At 35.3% G+C, this 16,027-nt stretch overlaps 1 protein-coding gene across 1 annotated transcript; it reads right to left on the reverse strand.

Moving 5' to 3' along the window:
- Positions 1 to 3,392: 3,392 nt before the first annotated feature.
- Positions 3,393 to 15,198, reverse strand: LOC141326421 (protein LBH). The gene is made up of 4 exons (XM_073835169.1): positions 14,919 to 15,198; positions 9,120 to 9,204; positions 6,255 to 6,438; positions 3,393 to 6,062 (listed from the first exon to the last, which is right to left on the reverse strand). Exons 2-4 carry the CDS (start codon positions 9,201 to 9,203, stop codon positions 6,010 to 6,012), a joined length of 321 nt encoding a protein of 106 aa, XP_073691270.1. The 5' UTR covers position 9,204; positions 14,919 to 15,198; the 3' UTR covers positions 3,393 to 6,009.
- Between the last annotated feature and the right edge of the window lie 829 nt (positions 15,199 to 16,027).

Here is a 16,027-nt window from a genome sequence, read left to right on the forward strand (position 1 = left end):
GTGAATCAATGTATTTATGTAAAATGTAAAATATCTATATTTAAAACTTTACAAACTGTAATCTCTAGCTTCTGCTAACTGTCATAAGTGAGTTTACAAGAGAGTGACGTTCCAGTGGAAGACATAAGACACAAGGGTGTAGGCATAGTGTAAGCTCCAATGAGAAGTAACGAATGCTGGAAGCTCAATGGAAAGAGTAAAACACAAAAAACTGGTAACTAATTAGAAGTACAAAATGAGGATTTGGAAAGATAAATGTTGGAGAATATCGATCTAAGCCAAGATGAGTCTGGTTTTCCTTTGCTGTAAACAAAACTGGGTTCTCACGAGACTAGCATATTCTCACCAGAGCTTACACTATATCTTCGTCCTACATCAACTGCTGGAACGCCACTCTCTTGCATACAACAGCTAGTGGAAGCTAAAGATTACAGTTTATAAAGTGTTAAATATGGGTATTTTTCTTACACAAACACATTGATCACTTCACAAGTCCTTTATTAACCCCCGGAGCCGTGTAGAGTACTTTTTATGATGGATGGATGCACTTTTTTGGCCTTTCTAAATGTCAACACCCATTCACAGCCTTTATGATGCTTGGATGAGCCAGGACATTTTTTTATATAACTCTGACTGTATTTGTCTGAAAGAAGAAAGTCATATACACCTAGGATGACTTGAGAATGAGTAAATCATGGGGTATTTTTTTTTTCTATCCCTTTAAGATATTTTTAACTTCAAACCATTGTTTCTGTCTAAAATACTAAAATCATTAATACATAAAATAGATTATCTAGTAAAAAACAGTCTTCATGCACAGATCAAACACTGTTTACAAGTGGAAACAGTCCAGAACAGTTATAAACAAAAATGTTGGTGGATTATAATGTAAGAGGACAGCAGGGGACTTTTTCACTGAAGGAAGCAGTTTTGTGGATTACAGACTCACATTTTGGCCAGAAGCAACATTTTAAAGTTAAAAAGGCCTTGATGGATTTGTTTATTATAAACACACAGCTTTTCACTTTACAAGACAGTGATTGATGTATTGGGTTACTGTGGTTTTTGATCAACTGTTTAGACTGTTAGCCGATTCTGACGGCACCCATTCACTTCAGAGGATCCATTGGTGAGCAAGTGGTGTAATGCTACATTTCTCCAAATCTTCTGATTAACATAAAAGCTTTTTTTTTTAGCAAACTGTTCATTTATTATAGAAGTGCTGATAAAAACAATAAAAGTAAAGCGCATATCATGTTGTCATAGGATTTCTGGGTCAGTGAGCAGACAATGGCCGTCACATGCTGCGGACTGAACTCCAGTCATCAGGGTCATGTTAATCACAGAGAGGCCATCGAGCTCCATGAACGACTTAATCTCTTCATGGCCCCTTTATCTTTAGGACTGAATGCGCTTATACACAAGCACACTGTGGTCAGTCTCAATCTAAAAAACAGTTATTCTTAATCATCTTATTTCTGAAATGATTGTGATTTCAGTTAAAATAGCAGTGCTCCTCCTCCATATGCCTTGTCTGTGTATTGTGTTTTTTTACACTGGACTCAGAAATTGCTAGTACATTTCACAAATTATTACAAAGAAATAGCAACACACTGAATTAAACATCTTTCTTGCTAAATATACTCCAATAATTGTTGTTTTATTTACAGCTACAATCTGATTTGAGCTCTTAGGTTTAAGACTAATTAAGTAATGTTAGGTAATTAAATGATGATGGAGGTGTCCTCGTCTTGTGATTGACAGGATCAAATGAAAATGCTCCTCCCGAAATCCATTATTCCTGGCCATTTTGGGAATAATGGGGATATTGAGCAGAAAAGAGAACTTGCTGTGTGAGATTATAAACTACACAAAACAATGCAATAATGGTTTCTAAGAAGGGACTTATCTTAGTTACAGAACAAACTACATTCTTCTATTTCCTCAATTTCAAGGTCACTGCGTAAAGATGCTCTAGAAGGAAAAAAAAAACATGCATTAAGGGCCAGGGGGTGAAAACTTTTGAACTGAATGAGATGAGTACATTTTTCTTATTTTGCCTAAAGATCATATTTTTTCCAATTAGTACTGCCCTTCAGAGGCTACAGAAGCTTAGAGTTTCCCAGAAGACAAAATAAGTTGAATTTAGTTTTCATACCCCTGCTCTTAATGCATGGTTTTTCCTTCTGGAGCATCAGTGAGCATTTGAACCTTCTGCAATAGTCCCTCAGTTGTCCTCAGTATGAAAAGAATGGATCTTAAAATCATACAGTCATTGTTGGAAAGGGTTCATATACACACAAATGCTGGAAAACCAAAGAATCTGTGGAACCTGAAGGATTTTTCTGAAGAACAGCGAGGTAGCAACATAGTATTAAGAATCAAGAGAATGCAAACTTTTGAACCGGGTCAATTTTATAAAGTCAACTATTATTTTCTCTTGTGGACTGTATGTAAATGTCTTTTATGTGAAATTAATCTTATTCAGGTCAGTACTAAACAAACAATAACATGCATTTTGAATGATCCCCCTTATTTTGGTAAAATAATTAACATTTTGCAGATTCTGAAAGGAGGATGTAAACTTTTGACCTCAACTGTATATAACAGTCTCTATTTAACTGGCAGCATTTCTCCAATTTTCACTGAGTTTGCAAGATGGTGGGCCACTTTAAGGTCACTGAAACTCTGCAACAAGAGGTTGTCCAGATGAAGGCCAAAGGGACAATCCTTTTAACCACTGCAAAACATGCTGGTCATTCCAAATCTCTGATTTCTTGAATATTGCAGGTTTACAATGACACTAATTCACTCAAGTCTCTCAAAAAGTCGTCCACGTAAGACAAATGCACGAGAAGACAGGAAAAAGGCTCTCTCAAAGGGAAATCGGTTTAACACAGCAGCTGCAATTGCTTGCCAGTTCAGGTCTGAACAGGGTAAGGATCTGTCTCAACATGTTTAAGAGAAGTCAACTGAAAGCGCACTCTGCAGTGACCAAGACTTTCATCAGCAGATCAGTCAGAATCAAAAGGCTAAGCTCACCTTTGCATGTTGTGTGGAGAGAAGAGAACTGGTCCAAAGTTAACTTAATGATAAGAGCAAGTTTAATTTATTTGGGTCTAATGGGAAACATTTTGTTCGGCATCAAACTGAGGAAAGACTCATTTCTGACAGCCGTAACCCTCCAAAATTTTAGATGTAATCTTCTTTTGTCCAACAGTGGTTACTGTTCTCTAATTTTGATCACTGAGTTTTCCACAAAATAATACAATTTGTTGAAATACCTTGGTTATTTTATCAAACAAGTTAGTAGAACAGTAGTATACCTACAGATCTTCCTTTTAAATTTTGAGCAAGTATTTATAGATAGGAGAACACAAACACAGCAGATATCTAATATGAATCTTTATTTAAACCTACCAAACAAATGAACAAACAAAAATGTGTACATATTAAGAGCAAATATCAAAATATCAATTTTTTTTACAACAATTATTTAATAATGAAACAAAGGCAATTGGGTATAACCTTAAAGAGAAATTGAGAAATAAAATAAAAAAAAAATCTGATCATGATTTTCCAGAAGATGTATCTGCTAAGTTAATTATTAGTTGATTACTGGTTAATTTTCAGTTATTCGTTGAAAAGGACTAAAGGTCAATGCATGCCAATGAAAAAGATCCTGACGGAGACACCTCGAATGATATTGACGGAGTGTTTTTAAGGCAAACACAAGCCTTTAGGTACAGGATTGTGAAAATATTGCAGTAGACAAAATGCAATTTCAAAATATAGACTCTAAACAACATACACATCAAGGCAGTTCAACTATGGAAATTGAGAAATGTAAGAAAATATCATGAGATCATAACATGGCTTAAGAATCACATCAGTGTTACTACTATATCTGAACTATTACTGTTAAACGAGAGAATAAGTACAAAATTTACATGAACATTTAAGTGACTTATGCCTGTATGTGCAACACTCGCAGTCACAATATCAGAGTTGGCCTTCCCAGCATTATGTGGTGTGTCATTCATGTCTGTTTTCGATTCAAACAAGTTCTGTAATACTCAAGGATAGGTGTCTGTTTAAATTCCTAACCCTAAGAAAGAAAATAATAGTACACAATGCGCAAACACAACTAATTATAGCCAGATGTTGGCTTAAGCTGTACAATAAGCAGTCTCTGTCTGTAGTCCAGTTGCGGGACTCTAGCTCCAGCAGTTGTGCTTTGAAAACATTGTGCCTCTAATAATTTCAAGTCTGCAGAAAGATCTTGGAGATATTAGCAAGTCCTTGTCCACAGGATGATTGACAAGCAGACATGTTTAAAGTTCAGTAGCCGTGATTCCTCCCAAGCCTCAACCAGATGGTGCAGAGAGAAGATGGAGTCTCCTCGCATAAAGTTTTCAGCTGCTGAGCGTGTAATGAATAATTTTCACATGAATGCGAGATCCACAGTGGTCACTGCAATCTTTTTAGAATATGTATTCACAAGCTTCTGGGATATATGAGAGTGGAGGGCATAATAACAAATCAATACATTGCTTTTTATATTTGACATGGATCATCAAAGCGTTCAAAACCAGTATCTACTGCTTATTACATGGCTCTCTGGAATACTTGAGTCTGATTGGTCAATATACACATAAATGGTAAACATACATAAATGTTTGACCACAGAAAGCTACAATTTTGCTTTGTGTGGTCAAATATTTATGTATATTTACTGATATTTATTCATATTTTACATGCATTTATTTAATAAGTAACCATGTATTAAGGAGAGACACTGCAGGTAAAAACGCTGTTTTTCATGCAGCTATCAAGTTTGAGATTTTTGGTTTTTCAGACTAGTGGAAAGAAAACATCCTAAAAACACTGTTAAGTGTTTTTTTTTCATAGCACTTTATCTATTTGTGCCAATAGATTTGAATTACAATGCTTTTTTTAAAGGCCATTTTCTCAAAATTAGTTTTTTCTTCTACACTGAGCCATAAATCTCCACTTCAGTAGCACTTACACACACCAAACTTAATTATTTTATTTTTGTCTATATCCTGAAGGTTTTTACAGAGGGATTTGTTCATATATAATTTGCTTGATTTTATACAACATTTTATTCACCCCAAAAAATGGTAAAAAAAAAAATAAATATAGTGATTCCTGTCTGTTCAACATTTTTTCTGAATTATGGCTTGACAAAATTCCCTCTGTAAAAACTTTTGACTCTAATATGTCAAATTTTTTTTGAAACAATCCAGTGTTTAGATTTTTGTACTACAAATGTATGCAAATGAGCGCATATTTCAATAAATGTAGCCTCATTTGCATATTTAAACCTAACATTTTAGAAAACTTGTAATTCAAAAAATGTTTGCAATTATCAATGTAATCAATCAATCAACTGGGTAAGTAAGGCGATAACTATTAGTTATTTTTTTTACCCTATTCATCTGCAGTGTCTCGCCTTAAGTAAACTAATACAATCAGCTGGTCAATAAAGCTAAATAATACAGCAATACTGGCTTACTGACTGTATATCGCTTACTTGAGATCCAAAACAGTGTTTTTCCACACATTTATAATGAACAATATTCTGTACATTCATATTTTTCAACTTAAGTGTGGGCATACAATCCGTTTTTGTTGTGCCGTTAAATTACATTTGTTAGTATATTATCATATATAGATGTAAAGAATACTGTATTTCTGCAACTAGGCCAAGTCTGAAAGCAACGTAGGATTATTAAAGCCACTTTCCACAGATAAAATATAGCAAGTCTGATCTGAAAAAGTAAGTTAAAAGTCTTTTTAAAGCTTAAATGTGTTATATATGGTGCTCAGATATAGCATTGCGAGTTCTGATCTTATTCACACCTGCCTGCCAGATTGGCTGCTTGTGTTGCTTGTCAGTGTATTTGTGTCTTTCTAAGTGTGAAGATTTTGTGAGAATCGAGACTTGTGATAATGGTAGACTTGTGACAGCGTATTTATTAAATTTCAGTCACGCTCAGCTGCTCCTGATGTTTCCAGGCTGCTGCACTTGACTTCATCTGAGGAGAGGAAATGCATGCAAGTCATTTATAAATGAACTTCTCTAATCGGAAACACAAATAAGCAGACTTCAGGCTGTTTATTTTTAGTTGTTCCTCTTTAGATCGTTGCACATTGTAGTGTGGGTTAATGCTAATAACAATAATGAGAAAAAAGCATGGCTTTTATTGCTGAATTATTCTCTTACACACCTGTACTCTGGCTGTGTGAAGCAGACATGGGTGTTTGTGTTTGGCTGGAAGGGTCTGTGCTTCTCAGGTCATCTGGGGGCCAGCGTAGCTCTCCGCTCTCCACCTCTCCCTCTGTGGGCTCCACTACGATGGAGGGCAGGCGCTTGAACAACTTGGGGTGGCGCTCTTGTGTGTCTGGGAAAATCTGAAAATACATAATGATAGTTTTATTTTGTATAATGAAAGTGAAAATAGACCAGAGCTGTCAAGCAACAAAGTGGCACCAATAACAGCTTTGAGTGATAGGCCAACCTTTCAGCCAATAACATCTTAAATTCTAGCCTATTTGTCACTCAAAACTATTGTAGGTCTTTAGAAGACTTGGAATATAGTACAAAAGTCAAAGAGACTTATTTTTATTTAGTTAGTTTTTAGCTGGATAGTTCTCATTTACTTTCATTTAGTCACGGTTCGGTACATACATACCTCGATTTTGAGGTCACGGTTCGATACAAGTTTGGTACAACAGGAGATGTATTTTTTCATTTATTCTGAACAGACAGTAGTGCTAAAGTACATACATGTAGCAGTTGTTTTTTATTGGTATTAGATTGTATATTAGATTATATTTCAACATTCAAAGCAAAGACAGAATGGTCTGACTTTTTATGGAAGCCCATTTCTGCCACTGAATAAAATATGAAAAAGGTAATTGCAACTTTTTATCTCACAATTCTGTGATATAAACTCACAATTGTGAGTTATAAAGTCAGAATTGTGTGATATAAACTTGCAGTCGAGAGTTATAGTCAGAACTGCAAGACAGAAACTTGCAATTCTGAGAAATAAAGTCACAATGCTGACTTTTTTCTCAGAATTGCGAGTTTATATCACGCACTTGTTACTTTTTTCTCAGAATTGCAAGTTTATATCACACAATTTCAACATGCAATTGTGAGAGACATAAACTAAATTGAGAACATTCTGAGTCTTTTTTCACCTCAAAATTAGACTCACAAATCAGAGAAAAACAATTTTGAACTGCAAGAAAAAAAGTCAGAATTGCGAGATATAAACTCGCATTTGCGAGCAAAAAACTATTCTAAAGTCATAATTCTGATTTATTTCTCTCAATTATGAGTTTATATCACGCAATTCTGACTTTATAACTTGCAACTGTGAGTTTATAGCATGCAATTCTGATTTTATAACTTGCAATTGCAAGTTTATATTACACAATTCTGAGAGAAAAAAAGTCAGAATTGCTAGAAAAAAGTCAGAATTGGGATTTTATCTTGCAATTGCGAGTTTATACAGAATTGTGAGATAAAAAGTGGCAGAAATGGGCTTTCATTGACTTTAGATTAGTGAAATTATGCTACACAAAACATCTGCAAGAAACAAAAACAGCAGACAGACTGAATGAAAATGCTAATTTATTCTCTGACAGCAGGTGGCGCTTATGGAACAGCAACAATATAAAGTTTCTTTGGTTACTGCTGTAAACAAAGCAGCTCCTTTGCATTTTATGGAGGTAAGAGGAAAAGAAAATGCCATCAAAATGTGCATTGCAAACAGTGAGCTTGATCTTGATCTGCATGGTACAGTATTTTCTCCTCTTTACAGACTTCACAAACACACAAATTGCATTTGGGAAATGATTGCAATGCAGTTTGTGTGCAATTCTGGAATGTAGATCGGCCAAAATAAAACTAAAAACCGGTTCCGATTTATAGCCAGGGGACCGGTGCATCTCTACAATCCAAAACTTTCCCACACTGCTGATTAAAAAAACAACCTTTTTTGAGCCCCTGTGTGCCATCTGAACTCACACTTCTTGTTTTGGGTTGGTATGTAGATCGTCTATTCTTCTGTCTTTCCGGCACTGTTGCACCCAACCTGATCTCACAGCAATTCATACATTTTTGACAAGGTGGCTTATTCATACAAATTTCTATAATTCATACGATTTGTGAAAAATCATACGTATTTTACAAGGTTACGAAGGACCACACCTAACCCCGCCCCTAAACCTAACTGCAACAGAGATTAGTGAGTGAAGTCGTACGAGTCAGAATTAGCCACCTCGTAGAATACGTACAAATTGGCGATTAGACAGCGTTGTTACACTCCTACTTTCATTATATGAAAACAATGTTCTTTGAAATTGCAAGAAAGTTCTATAGAAGGTTTGCACTTACAGTACGTCACAGTTTGATCTGTCACCAAGATGCATGGCCATATTGGAGATACTCAGATGTAAACAACAGCATGGATTGCACGGTTTATGTACTACTGAATATGTTGTTCTGCTAATTTATGCTATCTAAACCACGGAGAAAAAAAAACATGTGGAAGCTGCTAAATCATATAGAGAAGGACTTACTGAGTGTGATATGTTGACAAACTAAAGTTAAGACCTACCTGTTCGGAAATATAAGAACAAACACAAATGTTGTCAAGATTCTTGCCCTGGAAGTCCTAGTTCAGTTTGGCCAACCACAAACGCCTTTTATACCTCAGACAGTTTTTTGCACTCTTCTCCTTGATTTGTTATAACTTTTGGCAGTCTATAGAACTCCAAATGTTTTCCCGGTCTGACTAATTAGTACAGCCCAAAACATGACAATAATTGACCGTTTTTAGCGGCAATAATCAGCAAAATATGCAAGTTTTGTTCGGTTCAGTGGCATTGTTTACGTTCAGTGCCGCCAATATGGCCGATTGATGGCGCATTGTGAAAACACTCAATGGGTTTGAACCACATGGAGGTGAATACATTTTGATATAATTACATTTACATACAGTACACATACAATTTTCAATCAGTTGACAGGAACTGGGAGTCTGGTGGTGAAATGACCAATGAAGAGATTAGATACCAACCTGAAAGGAAACGCCTTGTTCTCCTGTGTCACTCACAGTGAAGTCTGCTCGACTGAGTTCTGCGTTGTTCATTATATCCGTCATTCTAATAAGAAAATAAAACATAATTCAGCCTAAATTGATCTAAACTGCACAGCATCCTTTTTTAAAATAATGTTTACTTCTGTATTATACAAAAAAAGTATCTTTGGCAACCAAAAAATATATAGATACTTGAAAGCGAGTTCGAAAATTGTTCGAAATTGTGTATCATAATGAGAACTTTCAGATTATAACACTAGCACACCAATACATAAGCTTGAGCAATACTGAAGTAATAGTTAAGCTCAAAACTACCATTGTGATGTCACACAAAAGGAATCTGTAAACTTTTTGATCAGAAATGCTGATTGGCATTAAAAAATGCCATTTCTTGAATTTTGATTAATTAAGTGAGGGGAATATTAATAATGAATAACAATGAATATTCAATAATCTGGCTTCAGACTATTTGTCATATGGGACTACTTTTATGGTGTGTTTTTGCCTTTTTTAGAGCTTGGCAGTATAAATTACTTAGCTTTTCTTGTATGAAAAACAGTCACTCAGATATTCTACCAGACACCTAATTTTGTGTTTCACAGAAAAAGAAAAAAAGAGCGTAAGCAGGTGAGTAAATAATGACGCAATTTTCACTGTGCCTAAACTATTCTTTTAACAAAAAAGACACTTTGATCTAAATTCATGCTCTAACAAGTCAGTTGCAGCATTTGCATGTTTGTTCAGTCTGTGATCCCTAAAAAATCCCTTCCTGTCTCCCATTCAGACCGTCATGGTTTTAACAGCATGCACACAACCAAACACGCCACCTAAACTTTGCTCCAGGCTGCGGTGTGACAGGGACAACACTGGCGTGTGCAGGTGGGTATGCAAATACAAAGCTTGGTAAAATAATGAAACAGGCCTCCATCATACTCTTTCCGCTGATGGTGGTCTGAAGGACCCTGTTTGCAGTCTGTCGAACAGACAGAAGTCATAGTCGAATGCTGAAGGATAATAAAACTGTGAACACATAAGCCGACACACTAGCACACCCACGCTCACGCACACTCACAAATCCTGTTCAATTATTCAACAGTTAAAGGCTGGATAGTACAAAGACCTATAAAAACTATTCACGTTATTTTGACAACGACACCCAAATTGATTAAATTGCTTTGGCTAAGGGTAGTGCCAAGTGTTGTTATCATTAACTAAAAATTAGTTTTCATCAATTGAAATAAAGCTGAAATAAATAAAACATAAATATTAGATGAAAAACTTCAAAGTTTAGAGCTTAAACTTGAAATGTTGCGAATCTGCAAAATAGAAAATGCACGTTATTTTTAGTGTTATTTGTTCATAAGTTCCTTGTTTGTCCTGAACAGTTAAACTGCCTGCTGTTCTTCAGAAAAATCCTTCAGGTCCCACAAATTCTTTGGTTTTCCAGCATTTTTGTGTATTTGAACCCTGTCCAACAATGAATGTATGATTCTGAGATCCATCTTTTCAACCTGAGGACAACTGAGGGACTCATATGCAACTACTACAGAAGGTTCAAACGCTCACTGATGCTTCAGAAGGAAACACGGTGCATTAAGAGCCAGGGGTGAAAACTTTTGGAATTTGAATAGGAGAGAAGATTAGGGTAAATTTACCTTTGTCTTCTGGGAAACATGTAAGTATCTTCTGAAGGTCAGTACTAAATAAAAAATATCATATTTAAAGAAGTTCTCTTCCAAAACATATGTACAGATCATTTCCTCACCCCCTTGTCATTCAAGATGTTCATGTCTTTCTTTCATCAGTAGTAAAGTAATTATGTTTTTGAGGAAAGTTTTTCAGGATTTCTCTCCATATAGTGGACTTCTATGGTGCCCCTGAGTTTGAACTTCCAAAATGCAGTTTAAATGCAGCTTCAAAGGGCTCTAAATGATCCCAGCCGAGGAAAAAGGGTCTTATCTAGCCAAACGATTAGTTATTTTCTAAAAAAAAGTCTCTCCTCCAACTTGATTTTGAAGTTGGAGGGGAAAATGGGAGTTTTTCGACCTACCCTAACAGTCATGAACCGGAATACACAGAGTACACACAGAGCTAGACAAGACAAGCATTTGAGGTTAAAAAATATATAAATTGTCATTTTTTTATTTTTTAACAAAAATAACAGATTGTTTCGCTAGATAAGACCCCTCTTCCTCGGCTAGGATTGTTTAGAGCCCTTTGAAGCTGCATTTAAACTGCATTTTTGGGAAATTCAAACTCGGGGGCACCATAGAAGTCCACTATATGGAGAGAAATCTTAAAATGTTTTTTTTCCTCAAAAAACATAATTTCTTTACAACTGAAGAAAGAAAGACATGAACATCTTGGATGACAAAGGGGTAAGTAAATTATCTGTAAATTTTTGTTCTGGAAATGAACTTCTCCTTTAAGCAAAATAAGAAATGTGCACACATCTTCTTTCTGTCCAAAAGTTTACACCCTTGGCTCTTAATGCATAGACCACAGGCAGCTTAAAGGAACACTCCACTTTTTTTGGAAATAGGCTCATTCTCCAACTCCCCCCGAGTTAATAAGTTGAGTTTTACCATTTTGAAATCCATTCAGCCGTTCTCCTGTTCTGGCGATATCACTTTTAGCATAGCTTAGCATAAATCATTGAATCCTATGAGACCAATAGCATCACGTTCAAAAATGACCAACGAGTTTCGATATTTGTCCTATTTAAAACTTGACTCTTCTGTAGTTATATCGTGAACTAAGACCGGTGGAAATGCACAGCTTCAATTTTCTAGGCTGATAAGATTAGGAACTACACTCCCATTCCGGCGTAATAGTCAAGGAAGTTTGCTGCTGTAATATGGCCGAAGCAGGAGCAGTAATACCACGCAGCACATGTGCAAATGCTAAACTAGCTGGGAACTCATTTCTGATAATACTCCGCCTGCTTCGGCCATATTACGGCAGCAAACTTCCTTGACTATTACGCCGGAATGGAAGTGTAGTTCCTAATCTTATCGGCCTAGAAAACCGCAGCTTTACATTTCCACCGGTCTTTGTACACGATATAACTACAGAAGAGACAAGTTTTAAAATACAACAAATATGGAAACTCGTTGGTCATTTTTGAATGCGATGCTATTGGTCTAATAGGATTCAATGATCTATGCTAAGCTATGCTAAAAGTGATATCGCCAGAACAGGAGAACGACTGAATGGATTTCAAAACGGTAAAAATCAACTTATTAACTCGGGGAGAGTTGAAGAATGAGCCTTATTTCCAAAAAAAGTGGAGTGTTCCTTTTAACTGTTCAGGACAAACAAGGGTCTCATGAACAACTATCACTAAACAAAAAAACACAGCTGTGGATCATTCAATTAACATATTAAGAATCAATACGTAAACTTTTGAACGGGTTCATTTTTATAAATTCAACTATTTTTTTTTATTTTGTGGATTATGTAAACATCTTTTATGTGAAATATCTTATTCATTCTATGAAAAATAACATGCATTTTGTATGATCCCTCTTATTTTGCTAAAATAATTAACATTTTGCATTCGGCAAGGTGTATGTAAACTTTTGACTTCAACTGTAATACTAAACATAACACTATAAAAAAAGCAGACAGTTTTCTAATGAAAATTAGAGAAGTCATTAACTGTAAAGTAAAAGGGGAACCTGTTGCAGTGATGGGGGAGATATGGGTGAACTGTCAAGATGCTCATCTTAAAGTTCCTTATGGGATATATAACTGTATTTTTACATTTTTAGATGTGAACGAAAGTAAATGAAAAGGATAAAGTGTGAAAGAGTACATTAAACAGATTTCTGTGGAGCGTTAGAAAAGATGTGACCAGGGAAGCGGTATTAGCAGCATGCTGAGTCTAATTGTTTGAGTGGTATTTTGCAAAGAATGGTGAGGCTGTTGCATACAGTGTGTTTTATGTCTACATTATGGTGTCATTAGAACAACACCGACAGATCCTCGCACTTAGCGCTGTCCTTTAATTACGACTGTGCTTAGGGCTAATATTAAGGCAGCTCAACTCACGGCCTTTGAAACAGACAAACATGCCACGGAGTATATTACAATGTTCCTTGATCAGTAGGAAAGGTTTTAAATCCTGAAAGCCTCTCTATTCCTTCATGACTATAATCTATCAAGAATAATAATCATAAAACAGTCACTCTCAGTGAACTCACAAAAGGCCCAAGACATGATTTGACATGTATAGTGACGTCTGTGCTTTCAGTCCAAAGTCATCTGGCAACCAGAGGCCTTTGGCACCGAAATAAAATTATTTCTAAGTAATTTCTTGTAAATTCCGCCCTTGCTTATGGGCACTGATACAAGCACACACACACACACACACACACACACACACACACACACACACACACACACACACACACACACACAAACGTGTACACACAAATTTACTCTAGACCTCATGCATCAAATTAATTAGACTAGACCTAACATACAACAGCCAAGAGGTGTGGAGAATGTTGTGGGAAATATGACATCACATTGTATGGTCATTCCTTGAGATGGGTGCTTTTCCCTTTTATTGTTATTAATTTTCACTGCCATATAGTTATATTTTAAAAGAAACAAACAAACATATATAATTGAGTTGAGCTAATTTAGACATAACTATTGTGTTGAATCTCATGGCACTTTTAATAATGAGTTGTTTACTATACAAAACCATTGCAACAGGATTGAGTATTTCCTTAAAGAGTTCAAATCCTCAAAGGATGATTATGTCATTGTCATTTTTTTTTTTTTTTTTTTTTGGACATCACTGTAATAAAATTAGAGGTTACAAGGAGTTCCGACGCAACAGAGCTGATTCATAACCAAGAACAACTTCAAGTCTTTTCAATAAAACCTTAAATCTAACAAATACATAATTACAAAACAGTAGCTAAGAAATACAGGGCTGGACATTTTCATGAAGGAAAGAAGTTAAAGGATTTTACTAATGTGAACACGTGTATTACAACACATATTTAAAAGTTACGTCATGTTTTCATTGTTACAGTAGTTATTTTTTAATATATCCTATCTGAGGTACACAAAAAGATGCATTATAGTACAATTATTTGAAGATTTCATAGATTGTAAGTCTAATATGTAACTTTATCAAAATCAAAATCTCAAAAAACGTGCCAAACTGAATTTAGTCCCAGATGTATTTATTAATACAAGCCATACGTGACCCTGGACCACAAAACCAGTCACAAGGGTCAATTTTGTAAAATTGACATATCTGAAAGCTATAAATAAGAATACTTAAGCTTTCCATTGATGTATGGTTTGTATGGTTATGATAGGACAATATGTGCCCAAGATACAACTATTTGAAAATATGGAATCTGAGGGTTCCAAAAAAAATCATAATACTGAGAAAATCACCTTTAAAGTTGTCCAAAATGAAGTTTTAGCAATGCACATTAAGTTTTGATATATGTTCGGTAGGAAATTTACAAAATATCTTAATATCCTAATGTTTTTTGGCATAAAATATTTTTTTTGGCTATTGTTATAAATATGCCCATGCTACTTAAGACTGGTTTAGTGTGTCAGAATCACATATAAGCAATTAAAAGTATATAGACGCTAGTTGTGTGCACTGCTACTGTAAATATCCGATTGAACCTTACGTTTTGCATCATTATATCATATAATATATGCTTCCTGGGCTTATAGCTTTCTTTTTCACACTTCGTTTTAGAACTATAATGGACTACCATACTACATATGACATACCTTTATGTTGTCGTCTTCTTTTCTTGAAGCGCTTGGAATGTTATTAAGTATAATATCCTCTTGTTAAACTCACACAGCTTCCGTTTACATCAGTCCGTCCAGTTCGAGCGCGCATCTGACCTGCAGCGGAAAGTTACTGTTGAATGCTGTCATAGTGCTTGTGCTCATCCTGCCAGCGTCATTCATTTACATGTTGGGAGCTGTATACATGCAACATCAAACGCCCAGCGATTGGTTATGGGAAGCACGCATCCACGTCGTCACCACAGCCTGTTTGTTCATGTAATTTTCGGGATCTCTGATTCCAGAATCCAGATGATGGTTATTACGCAAGTGTTTGGGTGAGTTCAGAGACCTGGACCACTGAAGCTGATTATTAGAAGCGACAGGGTACAGAGAAAAAGGCTTTAAACGAAAAAGATGCGTAATGTTAGTGGTTTTATAATAAAGCTATAGTGTGCTGTAATGTTTATTAGAAAAACTTGCCTGGTTTAAAGTTAGACGGATACTGTTAAAAACGCAGCTCTATGTTGTTCGTTATGGATCGCTGATGCCCCCTGCTGCTGAAAAAAATAATTGACCATCATTACATTTTCCCCTCTGAGGTTTAGGCCTCTTGATTGTTTGTTTGTTTGTTTGTTTGTTTGCACCAAACCCTCAAGGAGTTTTCACTCATATTGCATGTAAACAGTAACTTGGTTCAGATTTACACTACCGTTTGAAAGTTTGGGGTCAGTACATTTTTATTGTTTCTTTTTTTTTTTTAAAGAAATTAATACTTTTATTCACCAAGGATGTATTAAGTTAATAATTAAAAGTTTATTAAAAGTTAATAAATAATTAACATTATTATAATTTTTATTTTATTTTGAATAAACACTGTACTTTTTAAACTTGTTATTCATGAAAGAACCCTGAAAAATAAAATCACAGGTTCCAAAAAATACTGTTGATATTATCCAACATTGATCATTCTAATAATAAATCAGCATATTAGAATGATTTCTGAAGGATCACGTGACACTTAAGACTGGAGTAACAGCTGATAAAAATTCAGCTTTTCATCACAGGAATAAATTCTATTTTAAAGTATGTTAAAATAAAATAAC

Source organism: Garra rufa, chromosome 2 (assembly GCF_049309525.1).
Source record: "Garra rufa chromosome 2, GarRuf1.0, whole genome shotgun sequence".
NCBI lineage: Eukaryota > Metazoa > Chordata > Actinopteri > Cypriniformes > Cyprinidae > Garra > Garra rufa.

Coding starts and splice junctions, on each gene's coding strand:
- LOC141326421 (XM_073835169.1), bottom strand. CDS start 9,203: ATGACGGATATAATGAACAACGCAGAACTCAGTCGAGCAGACTTCACT. Junction 6,439..9,119: donor AACAAGGCGTTTCCTTTCAG/GTTGGTATCTAA, acceptor ATGTATTTTCAG/ATTTTCCCAGACACACAAGA. Junction 6,063..6,254: donor TTCACACAGCCAGAGTACAG/GTGTGTAAGAGA, acceptor TCCTCTCCTCAG/ATGAAGTCAAGTGCAGCAGC.